This window comes from Phyllostomus hastatus, unplaced genomic scaffold, assembly GCF_019186645.2.
Source record: "Phyllostomus hastatus isolate PE091 unplaced genomic scaffold, TTU_PhHast_1.1 phas_contig_17, whole genome shotgun sequence".
NCBI lineage: Eukaryota > Metazoa > Chordata > Mammalia > Chiroptera > Phyllostomidae > Phyllostomus > Phyllostomus hastatus.
The window spans coordinates 20,357,830-20,371,711 of NW_025333664.1; the positions used below are offsets into that span (position 1 = coordinate 20,357,830).

At 44.8% G+C, this 13,882-nt stretch overlaps 1 protein-coding gene across 3 annotated transcripts in view; it reads right to left on the minus strand.

Moving 5' to 3' along the window:
* Nucleotides 1-6,173: 6,173 nt before the first annotated feature.
* The window catches only part of MAPRE1 (microtubule associated protein RP/EB family member 1), a 28,246-nt gene continuing 20,537 nt past the window's right edge, over nt 6,174-13,882 (minus strand). For all 3 annotated transcript variants that reach the window (XM_045833568.1, XM_045833569.1, XM_045833570.1), the window contains exons 6-7: nt 9,795-9,947; nt 6,174-7,891 (exon numbers count right to left, since the gene is read on the minus strand). In XM_045833568.1, coding sequence (XP_045689524.1) covers nt 7,835-7,891; nt 9,795-9,947 — 210 coding nt within the window. In that variant the 3' untranslated portion in view covers nt 6,174-7,834. The remainder of the gene's footprint in view (nt 7,892-9,794; nt 9,948-13,882) is intronic.

Genomic DNA, 13,882 nt, shown 5'->3' on the forward strand with positions numbered 1-13,882 from the left:
AGGCCCAGGCATCCAATCTTTTAGGAAGGACTTCATCCCCAAACCCTCAATCACCCTGGCCCAGTCTGATCTGCCCAGCTAATCTTACTGGCCACATCCAACAGAGGCTTACTGGCTGTCCTGCGTCCAAAGCAGCTCCTCTATGAAGTTGCTGTGGACTCTGGGGCTTCACCTAACCGCAGGCAGCTGGCCACACTGACAGCCGGGAAACGAGACAGAATTCCACGTGTAGAACACAAAACCGAACACCAGAACCCAGCCCACAAACCATAACAACGCAGCCATTTTCCATCCAATTTGAGATGATCTCTTTATTGACATTGAACTTACAGCAGACAGTGACAGGAGCTACAGCCCACACCACCAGGCCAGGTGTGAGTACAAAACCGCCCACAGAACAAGTACAGCACAGAACGCCCACCTCGCACGGAAACTGGGCAACGCCAGGGAGCCTTATGATAAAGCAGGATTCACCGAAACCAAAGGCCAACTGGCACCCACACCTGGGACAGGAAAAGGCACACGCCAGCTTCTTAACACGTCCTCTGCATGAGCTCCAACTGGAGAGAGGACGGCCACAAGAGCACCGTATGCTGGGGTCTCACAAACCCAGACTTCCGAGCAGGCCTGGGCCAGCGCAGCCCTGCTCCACCCTGGTCCACGGCACAGCACAGCGGGGTGAGTTGGCCAAAGGTAAGCCTCTGGGGAATTTCAACCCGGGACACGGAGTCTAGATTTAAAGACACCTACCGAGTCACACTTCATGACAACCTACGTGTTACCAAAATGTAATGACCGCCATGTAAGACACTCCCCAGACCTACACCACGAAGAGACCACCACACACGTACAGAAATGTCTGCACCAGTTTCACCCATAATCGAGGAGAGATGTTACACACTGCAGAACACTAAAAATAGAGTGGGTCAATAAAACGTCATAAAAGATACAGGTCTTTTTAAATCAGTTCCATTGAACTAGGTCTGACCACGCTGGGAGGGTCTATTGAGAAGACACACGAGGCTCTTAACGAATTGCTTCCCGGTGTTAAGTTTTGGGTTTTTTGCTTGTTTGTTTTTGGCCCAGTGCTTTCTTTCACTTCCAATCCAATGTGTCTACCTACAGGAGTTTTTGCATTTATCAGTATTTTAATACAGGCTAAATCCTGTCACAATGTACTTTTCCTTCCCTGGGAAGAAACATGAGCACAACAGAGAAATATTAAGATATATTCTTTTAGGTAAGGGAAAGTTCAGAAAACTCCTGCCTAAATATAATCAATCAGTAACTCAGGTTAAAAAAAAAAACAAGAGGTAGGAGGGGAGGACACTGGAAGACAAAAATTCCCCACATAAACCTCTGCACAAAAATAATTCAGGAAAAGAGTTCAAAGTCCCACTGGAGACGAGTCCCCACATCACCTGCCAACCCTCAGGCGACTCTGCTCCCTAAGAGGGGACGCGGATGCTGCTGGGCTGCAGTGACGGGCAGCGAGCTGCTCCAGGAAGCCGCCGCCATCCCACCCAGCAGCAAGGCCAACACTGTCCTTCCCAGCTTCACCACTGCGGGTTTTAACACGTCAAAACCTGTATCCTAATACACAATTATATGTTGATTATACCTCAGTCAAGTTTAAAAAAAAAAACTTGCACCCTCAGCTTTCATGTAATTTTTCAAAAATTTCAGGATGCAATTTGCTTTGCTGAATAGTCTGTAAGACTCTGTAGGAGCAGGTGATGTGAGGCCAAAGGCTGGCAGGGCCGTCCGGGAAAGGGGCACGAGATGCTCTCCTGCGCAGCCTGCGGGCTCAGGCGAACTGTGTGCTAGCCACGCATGGAGGCCCTCCCTTTTCAAACACAAGTAAGTGAGACAGATTTCAAAATGCCATTATTCAAGAAAAAAGGCAGATTCTTAATGTGGCTATTTACTATCTCCTCTCCCCCCCCCAAAAAAAAGATAAAAGGGGTGGGAGGTTGGTAAATATTAAGTCAGAGTGTTAAAATCCTTAGGAAAATTTTTTGAGTAATTCTTTCATTCAACATCAAGCTATTTTTCAGCCTTTAAAATTAATAGGGAGGGAGGTATGCACACGGCCTGTAACTGCCTATAAAACACACTAGTTTACTCCACTTTTCCAAGCAGCATTTGAAATAAGTAAAAACAGCAGCTGTATATAATTACACATGGTTAACTCTCACATTTGTGTTTTGTAGAAAAACAAAATACCCCCCCAGATAATGGCAGTATCAGATTAGAAACCTTCAGAATGCTGAAATCCAGGTGACCTTGAGGTATGCTGGACCTTCAAGTATATAAATGGACCCCTTTATGAGAAACATAAACAGGACATGATAAAACAGCTGTGAAGCACGCAGGAGAGCAGAGAAACCCGAAGGTCGCTCAAGCTGAGCCTGGGATGCACCATGGCCTGGCTACAACACACCTCGGTTCTCACGCTAAAAGGCGAGATTCGGGGGTGGAGGTATTCGCAAAGCTCTCCCTGCAGCTTGCTGCAGCCTGCAGAAAAAGTCAGACACATTTGTTACTTCTTCTGTCAAAGCCTCTTCTTTCAGACAAAACTTTTATTAAAAACCAAAAGCTATATACCTTACAGTTTGTCAAGGTTTTTTTTCAACATTCCTCACATAAAATGTGTGTAGCTAACGCTGAGAAACATTGTACCTTTCTTTGAACCAAATTTTCCCTCAACTGATGAAAACCGGTCTCCTCCAGAGGCAACAGTTGCCAGAACTGGGCACTCCCCCACTCCTACTGCTCCAGTATCCTCCTGGCTTTTAGAGACCTAAGTCACTTCTGGTGCAGAAGGGGTCTGGGGGAAACCATCCTCAGCTCAGCACCTGGAGGAGGGCCCTCATCTCAACCCCTGGTCCTTGGCCTCCTGACCTCTAGAAGTCCCCTCATTTACTTTGGTAAAGGTCAGAGAAGGGTTCTGGCCATAAATTCCCTTTAAATATTCTATCTACCCACTTGTATGCTTCTTCAACCCCGGGCTTAACCTTGATAGTCTACAAGCTAGGAATCATTAAGGCTTAATCTTAGAAAGTTATCTATCTCTGTTCCCACTGCTAACTTGTAAGACCCATAAAGCCAGCTTTGTTAAGACTTTCCCTGATGGACTGACTCAGCTACCAGCTTCCCAAATCTCAATCTACCACCAAAACTAAACATTAAAGACATCAGTAAACAGCCCTGGCTGGGTAGCTAAGTTAGTTAAAGCAATGTCCTCATACATCCAGGTTGTGGGTTCTATCCTCAGTCAGGGCACACACAAGAATCAACCAATGAATGCACAAATAGGTGAAACAAATCGATGTTTCTCTCTCTCCCTTCCTCTCTCTAAAATGAATTTAAGGGTGTCAATAAATAGAATAAATTGCTCTTCTTGCTCTTCCTCATACCCACATCCATCCTACCCTCACCAATAATTCCTGCAGACTATGAAAACCATTCGAAGTCAACTAGGAAAAAGTTAAGGGAGAAATTTTTTTTAGTTTTTGAACTAAGACATCTCGCAGAATTCCAAACTGCTGACAGATCACTTTGCAATTCTAAATCTCTCTCTCTCGATCCGAAGTTCTAGGCCCTGGTGACTAACCTGGTTTGCCTTCCAATGGTCACGGCACGAAGACATGCCTCTCCCCACACACACGTTTCTAATGCTGACAGACACAAGTCTGTGAAGGCTGTTTTCCTTCTACATCTCAGAACCTCAGAGCCTTCAACAGAAAGAAAATACAGACTAAATTTTATATGTATGATTTACGGTGCTGGACTGAGGAGCCTACACATCCTACTCTAAGGCTAGACCCGCTGACCTAGATAACCAAATGAATGAAGCTGCCTGACTAAAACCTCAAGGGACATTTCTGTGCTCCAAGGACTAAGGCGTTCCTTTCCGATCCAGACCTTCCCAAGCTGTAACTGTGTGGAGATCTGGCCCAAGTCTCCCAGGTCCATATTTCTGACTACAGCTAAGATTCAACGGGCGTTCTCTCAGACAAGGACTCTGCATACTCAGTAACATCCTCCCATGTGAAAACTGCGAGAAAAAAGCACCAAGCATCAGAAATAAATATGTACTCATCTGGTTTTAAAATGTTATAAATGGAATGTATGAATTCAAAAGCATGACATATTCCTAATTTTAAATCAGGACAGCCACAGTGTCAGACCAGCAAAACGAGTGGTCATTCACGAACAGTGACCACAGGCTCAGGTTCAGCCTAGTTCAAAGCCATGGTTCTCCCTCTGCTGACAGCAGCCGGCCTTGGGTCCCCCTCATCCTGGCAGGCTAATCTGATTGGGCTGATCAGGCTTAATGCCCAGGTTTTGTCTGCAGACTGTGATAAACTATGGCGGACGTTACAAAAGGAGCTCCTCATACCACGTCTTAGAAAACAATCCTTCAAGAAAAACTTCTCTAAGTCTCTTTGGTTTTAGCAAAAGAAAAAGTTCCCTTTCAAACATCATACTGCATTCTTGAAGAAAATACAATTTTTTAAGTCAGTGAATCTGAATTACTGAATTCCTGAATCTTCTTAAAAGAAAACAGTGGCATGTGTGTTTAGACCTCGATTTCACTAACAGTGAAAAACCATGGTTTGAAAACTGAAAGGAGCTGGGCTCATTGATACCGCTGAGCTAAAAAAGAAACACTGAAAAATCTTATTATTTTACAAAGTACTCAAAGACTATCTTAAGGAACGCCCTCCAGATTTCTCAGGATGCGAAACCCTGCCCGAAGCTTTTCTGACCTAGAAACAAAATTTCAGACTGGATCAGAAGAACCCACACAGGGCCATCTAATGTCACGGTTGCTGTCAGCTCCCTGTGATCAGTGAGGGTGGCACTTCAGCCAACGTCAACATCCCTGTTTTTGCACGTCAGAACAAGAGAGGTCAATTAGCACAAAAGTCATAAAGCTAGGAGGGGCCTGGAAGGACTAACCCCCTGCCCGCCCACCACCACCACTCTCCCCACCCTGAGCCAGAATTAGACTTGAACTTGCAGGCATGTACATAAGGGCAAAGTACAGGTCTCAGGACTACATCCAGCCCAGCTCACCTGAGGTACATAGTAAAATGCAGGTTTTCAATCTCCTGACTTGAAATTTCTGGGGATGGACTTTAGAAATATGTTGATCAAGTTTCCCTGGCAATCCTGAAGCCCATCAGTTTGAGGACCCCTGGTATGAATGAATCCTCAATCCAAATCCAGCCAGAAAACCCATGTTTACCTATCCTCCATGCAACACAACATTTGCCAAGCAAACCAAACAGCCCATTCAAATTTCCTGTACCAATGACCTAACCAGAGTTAGTCACATCAAAAGACTTTATGTGCCTCAGCTGCAAGAGCCAGGTCAACGGACTTAAGGTCAGAGGTAACACACAGTATCAGCTTCACTCTTTCCAAGGTAACGTCTCAGTTGACATTACCCAAGAGTATCTTCACAAACTCCATGCCCTCCTGGAGGTGTCTTCTTATAGATTACTGCCACACAGGGTGTCCAATGCCTTCTGAAGGTGCATGATATTTCAAGGATGGTGTCAGACCATTAACTTCTAGAGAAGTAATGTGGGCGTCACCCTGGTCACAATCATCAAGGTGGGTTTACAGAGCATCCATGACTGTGGGAGGTACTCTAAAGATCACACAAAAACTGCCTTCTACCCATTTAACTTTATTTCATATTAAAAATGGAAGCAAGTCTCCTTTTGAACTCATTTCAGCAGAGAATGTTAAAAAGGAAGAAAAAAATGAAAATTTCAGGTTTATTTTATATATTAAGACTGTGTTCAATGCCTTTGAAATATACTTTCAAGAAAAACAAACAAACAAAAAAAGTATCTCCCCATCACCCTGCTGTGTATCTGAGGAGGAAGCAGCCTAAAATGGCATCACAGGAGCTGGGCCAAGCCTGGGACTTCTGCACTACCGCTCCACAGTGAAAATGGAAACAGCAGGAGGCCGAGAAATGTAATGTGAATAAAGGGGAAAAAAGAAGAGGCTTAGAAATAAGCACTTCTGGAAAAACAGTGAAGGATTTTAAAAAGATCAGTCCTGATTTAAGGAAGAAGCATCGGTACCTTATCGTTTGAACCTAAAAGAACACACCCAGGAAAAGACAAATTTCAAAAGACATGACACTCTTGAAATACAGAATTTTATTTAGAAACTGTTTAAAGTAGAAAAAAACCCTGTCAAGAAAGACCAGGTGGAAAATGGGTTCCCAATAAAATGGAATTTTAGGGCAACAAAAGTCTAAAAGGCCACAAAAGAGAAATAGCACCACTGTTATTTGAACAATGGCTAGTTACTTGCATTTTTGGCATTGTTAATCACTGAATCTGGGTTTTCCTCTGAATTCCACACAGAGCATGCACTACACAACAATTTTTCATAAAACACCTGCTTTCTACACACACATTTCAGGACGAACTACCACCAGAAACAGATCAGTACAAGTACATTGGGGGCCGAGCAATCTCAGTAGTGGGAGACACACGATTTGCAGGATTCTGCCACACAAAGGAACCGAACGGGCTGTGGGCAAAGCAAGTGAGGGAGTGTTAAGGAATGAAATATTTTAAATATTAATAATTAATTCAGACATGGTACTGTATTTTCTGCAAAAAAAAAGTAACATTTAATAACACGCTAACGAATTTTATCTCCAAAGAGATTAGTGCACTGGCAAAGAATTCTGTTAACAGTGGAGGGCTGTGGACAGCAGGGACCAAAACACCCGGCCTTGCAGATCCCAAGGCAGCGACGGCCTTCACTGATCACTCCCTTTGTCAGAGGTCCAAAAAGAACTTGCAGCATGATCGCCTGCCGGCTGAACTTCCACTCTAAGCAGCAAACTTTAAGGAGCCAAAAAGGAGTCCCCAATGGGCAAGGGAAGCAGAGAAATATGTTAAATATAAACTTAAAAGACAGTAAAATGGGACACAACCCCCATTCAAATCCCAGAGATGTGGGCAAGTCCCAAAAAGTAGTTGTTAAGATTTAAAAACTGAACACACCTCATTTCCAAAAAAAAACACAATACATAGAAATTTCAGGGGTAACCGGAAAAATCGTCAGGGGAAATGCTCAATAAAAATCAAGCTCTTCAACTCAAACACTGCAGGGTCGAAACACACCCTCTACTCATTCAGCCAACAATGCCTCTTGCTTCTTAGCAGAGATGCAGTTGGTCAAGGACACCAAATGGCTTTACAGAGCAACTTTTTAAACTTTCCCTCTGGGCCAAGGTTAGGCCTCTGCAGACTCAGGCAGCCCTGCAAGGCCTGTGAACAGCAGGCTCCAAAGTTCCAAGGTCTGGTCCTTCCTTCCCAGACACAAGGGCACCACACACACTCTCCTGTCAGGTTACATCTCATATTTTGAAATATGGAAGCATATTTTAAATACTCTTAAGGCATTTATTTATTAAAACGTTCTCTGCCGAGATTTCACATTAGTTTAAAATTCAAATCAGTCTTTACCTCCGAGAATCACATAAAAACATCTTCTCCAGCAATCAGTGTTACCAGCATCCATATGGTGAGCCCATGGTCAGCCTCTCTGTTTTCTAGGTGAACCCACTAGATGTTAATACTGCTCTGCTACAAGGTAAAAGCTCCTAACTCAAACTTATTGGAAAAGGAGTGAAACTTCTGCAAAGTGCACTTTAAGAAGAGGTACTTTTTGCTTATTGAAAAAGAAACCAGTGAGTCCTCTATAAGAATAATAAAAGGGAGTATTTTACAGTTAAGCACATGATTTGGAGTGAAGAATTCAGATGCTGCTCTGCTGGTCCAGGCTCTTAATACTCTTCTTGCTCCTCCTGTGGTCCCCCTTCATCCGGTATCACAAAGCCTTCCTGAAAGGGGAGAACGAGAAGGGAACACTATTACTCAACACCGAATGATCGATCAGTTTCTACTCTGGGTTCACTTTCCTGTATTTAAAGACAGCAGTTCTTCCTGTCTCTACCACACACTTGGCATTTAACGGCACAAGGCCAGGGCACCACTGTTTTATTAGTTAGGCAGTAGAATCTGTCTCACAGAAGACAAAAACTAAGCACAATCAAATGGTGATGGATGTGCATACACTGTCTTGATTATAGTGTTGATTTCAGGTCATCAAGTTATACTTCAATATGTGGTCATTGTGTCAATTCTACCTCAAATCAGGTTGTTTAAAAAAGGTGCCCTGACCAGTGTGGCTCAGTGGATTGTGTATCCTTCCTCAAACCAAAGGTTGCTGGTTCGATTCCTGGTCAGGGCACGTGCCTGGGTTGCAAGCCAGGTCCCAGGTTGGGAACCTGCAAGAGGCAACCAATCAATGTTTCCCTTGCACAACTATGTGTCTCTCCCTCTCTTTCTCCCTCCCTTTCCCTCTCTCTAAAAATAAATAAAACTTTTTTAAAAAGGCGAGGGAAGTTCAGGGAGAAAAAGAAAAAATGGAAAAGTTACCCTCAACAATCCCTGAGGTCACCATAAAAGTTTGGTAATCTCCTCTCAACAAACTGTCTATAGCCAGCTTTTCCTTTACGCATTCCTTTGACTACATTCAGGAATCATGCCTGCTATTTACGAGTGTTGTGGGTGTTTTGAGTGTTTAAACATAAGCAATGCCTGTGCAGAAATAGCTGCAAGACTGATCCAGCACAAATGGCATGGGAAATAAGCAGACTCCAGGGCCCACTGGCATGCACTAATGGCCGCACTAACATAAAAATTAGACTTCCCTTTCAACCACCATTTTTTTTAAACAAATCTCTACGGATGATTTTACTTAAAATATGATTTCACTAAAGTAATACTTGGACTAGATCAAGGACCCCTTATATGCTTATCATCTTTGTTTTCATTATCTGGCACAGAGCAGGCCTGAAATAGGAATTTATTTAACAAATTACCAACTTTTAGTCATCTGTCTTAATCCCCCAAATCCGCTTGGTATGTTTAGAGGGCAGGGTTAATAAGAGCATGAGTATTACCTTATATCTGTGTGCTACAGACATACTACACATCACTTAGGCATATATGACAATTTGATCCTGCAGACCTTGCTGGGAATGCAGAGAAATCTGAAGTACCGTACAGCCATTAAACGGTGGACACAACGAGGTACCAAATCCTAAATCTAGGAAAAATCAGTCTTCGGGCAACAGCAATGTTAGGATGTCTGCCTCAGGAACTTCCCTGGTCAGCTGATGTCATGATTAATATCAGCAGATCTGCTATGTAATACACCTGGGTCCCAAGAAAAATGACCGCAGCACACTCTGAAGAAATGAGAATCAGGCACACTCCTGGGAGGGAGGAGCAAAGGTGCACTCTGCCGGCTGTGGGCAGCAACATCGAAGGGGGACCACGTGCCTGGCTCTCCAGGCCATGCACGGGGCCCCAAGAAAATGGAGGCAGCAACTCAGGCTGAGGGCTCCAAGGTGCAGAATGTGGAGAGGGGATGGTGAGGTCAAGAGCATTTTGTGGCACTCATCACCTATCAGTGGCCACAAACTACAGAAGCAGGGCAAACCAGCCGCCCACTTCTTCCTATTCCTGCCTCTCAAGGGCTCACAGGCCTCAAGGCAACGGCTACAGCTCTGCAAAAGTGCCCCCTGGCTGACTTAGAGGGGTCAAAGGTGAAGCCCTTTGATGAATGCTAAACTGGAACACAATGAGTCATCAACATGGAGTTTGCCCCAATCAACTAGATAAAATTCATTTTCTCTTCGGTAGCAAAATGGCAAATACCCCCGTGTCAACACGTACATCTGTGGCGTAGAGAATGTCCACAATCCTCTGCAACACAGGGTTGTTTTCCCCCTCGTTCTCCTGGCAAATCAATTCGATGTTCCTTAGCTTTCCAAAGTAGAAATCTCTTTCTTTCTCCAAGTCTTCCACGGTGAGTTTCAATACATTGACCTGCACAGGACAGTAACAAGGGTGAGACACCTGGCACTTGTGCACCACCAACACATCACGCAAACATCCAACCCGAGAGATGTGGCCTTTCATCGAACTCCCTAACAAGGACAAAACTCACTTCAGTGTAATGTAACCTTCCCCCAGCCCCAGAGAAATAACATGGGCTTATTCATGTCCACCTTGACTGTAACGATTCTTAGAAAATGGCAGACAGCACCGTGAAACATTCATGAACTTCTCAGGGACTAAGAAAAGACCTAGGAGAAAAACTATGAAAGCCTGAGACAAATATAAAAGCAAAATGCAGCCCAGCAGGGCAGCTGACAATCATAAGTTGAGTCCTCACCAATGGTCAATTAAGTCCAGACCTTTCTGCGTGTGGAGGTCAATGGTGAGAAAGGGTCCAGGACAGCAAGGGAGAAATGGCGAGCCAGGAGGGGAAGACTAGCGAATGCTGACTAACACTAGCCAAAGGCCTAGAGCTAGGACTACAGGAGGCGCGGGCACAGAAAACTCAATGGTCTTTTTCCCCTCTACCCCGACCTGTATATTGGGGAAAGGGCAACCCTTGACTCAAAAGAACTGCATCTCCAGGCGTAGCTCAGTGCACTGAGCTCAGGCTGTGAATCAAAGCATCGCAGGTTCGATTCCCAGTCAGGGCACATGCCTGGGTTGCGGGCCACGTGAGAGGCAACCACACATTAATGTTTATCTCTCTCTCTTTCTCCCTTCCTTCCCCTCTCTAAAAATAATAATAATAAAAAAAAGAACAGCATCTTCCAAGGACAGTCCTCATATCTGTCTTTCTCCAAAGAGAGTCTGAAAAGGGAAAGGCAGCAGAGGTAGGGAACAAAACCACATTCACGGCTAGCTCCTCCCCTGAGCATCGCACCAGCTCACCACATGTGCTGCAGGAGCCTCCAGGAGTTCCACTGAGGGGCTCTCATTTCCACAAGGGGGCAACAAAGAAAGCAATCTCAGTGCTTAGGCCAGGGCTCTGTCTAGCCAAGAGTACTAAATGTCATAATGACTCTTCCAGTCCTCGGTGTATTTTAAGCACGGTGCATCCTCATTTCAGTGTGTTCACATCGACACCATGCGAATTCACTTTAATGTTCATAGAATGTAAATTACAAGGCATAACATGTAGCATATAAAACCCTCACAGGACTTACAGGCTAGGACCACATGGAAAAACAAGCCAGGAAATCACAGGTGGAGCAGCCGTGAGCAATTTGGATAACAGGGACTATGAGAGCCAGAAGGCACCACGGAAATCTAGTCAGACCTTCTGAACTTAAAGCTGCAAAAACTGAAGGAAACCGCTGATCTGGCTTCCCTAGAGCCTGATGAGGAAGCCAGACACAACCACAGGGATCAAACACTGTCCCAGTCAGAAAGTAGCTCACCCTTCGTTCAGAATCTGTACTCAAGACGCACCCAGAGGTGTGGAACAGGTGTCTGGAACCAGCAGGACCATTTTATTAAAGACTTATTGTCATGCTCATCATCAAAGGCCTGAACAGACCAAACCAGAAGAATCAAGGTTCTATTCCAAACACAAAAATCACTTTTAAAAATGACTGGGCCCTGGCTGGGGTGGCTCAGTGGACTGAACACCAGCCTGCGAACCAAAGGGTCGCTGGTTTGATTCCCAGTCAGGGCACATGCCTGGGTTATGGGCCAGGTCCCCAGTAGGGCGACATGTGAGAAGCAACCACACAGTGACATTTCTCTCCCTCTCTTTCTCCCCCTCTCTCTCTGAAAATAAATAAAATCTTTAAGGAAAAAAAATTACTGAAAGTACTACCATCACCTAGTAGCCAGCAAAACTAAATTGCCCATTTCCCCGCATTCCCCCCACCTCTGCTTTAACTGCTGCGGTGCAGTTACCTTTCCTTAAGCATCAGCCCCGAAGTGCAGTGCACACGGGGACAGACGGACAAGGGCTGACCAACTCCAGCAACAGAAAGCCCCCTTGAATCTTCAGCTCCAAGCTCCAAAAGCCTGGGAAGAGGCCTTCTAATCACATTAGTGACCAAGAAGGAAAAGGAAACTAAACAGCTTAAAAAGGTATGCTAGCTTAGAGTCCAACTGCACACTCATGCTTCACTAGCGCCTCCTCATAAACCCATCAGAACCTTCTCTGGCCTCCACATTGTCCAGGGCACTGGAACCCAGCCTTCTGGGCCCCACCTGCAGGGCCAAAGCAGCATTCCTCCTGTCATCAATAACTACGTACCTACAAGAAACACTCAGGAAGTACACGCTATGTCACTGGCTTTCACTGAGCACTCCTCTTAATGCTTCTTTGAGGTTATTAAAAATCTGTGCTACTAATCAGTATCCCTCTTAGAACCTTCTCTTGTAGTAAAGTAATAGCTTTAACCTAAGAAGCCCAAGAAGAATGCAAAGGGCCTGCACTGGCGAATCTGGCAGCTACGAGCCATTCGTGGCTACCTGAGCCCTTGAAACGCGGCCAGTGCAACTGAGATGGGCTGTGCACACTAAATACATGCTGGATGGGTTTCAAAGACTAGTAAGGGCCTCCAAATGTGAAACATCTCAGTAACTGTACTGATTACATGTCAAAATGGCAATATTTTGGGTATACAGTCATACCTCAATATTCATCAACTTCAGATCTTGTCAAACCCTGTATTCATTGCATTTTGACAAGAAAAAAATGTTTGCAGTACTCGGCACTTGCTCAGGACTTGTCACACTCGCCAGAGCTTACACAAGTCACAACGCCGCCCCACAAGGCAAAAGCTTCATCGTTCGGCATGTGTCAGTTCTGGCACTCGTCACGAGTTCCGAAACGCATTAATGACGAGTACCGAGGCACCACTGTGTTGGGTTAACGTGCTAATAGAGTTCATTTAACCTTGTTTCTTTTTACCTTTTTTTAATGTGGGTACTAAAAATTTTCAAGTTATACATGTGCCTCACATTTCTGGTCCACGTCCTATTTCTACTGAACAGTGTTGTTCTGGACCAAAATCAACGACAAGTACATTTCTCCACGTTGAAGTGCAGCAGACCTCCCAAGGTTACAAACACGACAGGGTGATTTGTATGGAACACACTCCTCTTCTCTTAGCCTAAACAAGCCCATCTGGTGCTATTTCTCATATTAGTCATAACCCCCAGACCTCCACACCTTTGTCAGGGCCACAAATTCAAATATTTTCAGGGACCAGAAAGATCACATAATGAGCCAAGGGCAACCTGGAGAGAAGCTAAAATCTTTCATATTAAAAAACAACAACATTAAAACTCCACACAGGCCAAAGCACTTCTGAGACTGGGCTAAACCAGCTGTGAACAAGCCTTGGTTCAAACCCCAGCTCGGGCTACTTAACCTCTCTGAGCCACAGCGCCCAGACCTGCAAAGCCTCACAGGGTTGATGCAAAGGTGAAATCAAAGTGCTTAATAACATAATGGCACACACTCTAAAGATGTTAGCTGATTTTGTTTCCGTTATTAATGTTCACAGAGCCCATACACATTATTAACACTCGTGTACATATTTCATGCACAAAAAACTTTATTCCTGTGAACTTTTAAAGAACACTTCAAGTCCTATCTCACTCTGTCAAGACAACGGACAGGAACCATAATAACCACAGTGTCTTCCATCCACTGTCATCGCTCCGTTTATCCCAACACCATTCCAGGCACTTCACGTGACATCAGCTCAAAGCATGAGCCCCAACACACAGCAGTGAGCCTGCTTCCTGGGTACACCCAGGCCGGGACAACGACAGAGTGAAGTCTTACTCTCCAGAATGTCTACACTTCAGTGACAGCGCCCAGAGCACGCTCAAGGCCACCACACTAATGGGGACGGTGACCCAGTCACCCTGACTCCCCTGAGGCACCTAGAACCATGGGTCACACATGAATCAGAGAATTAAGAAAACAAAAT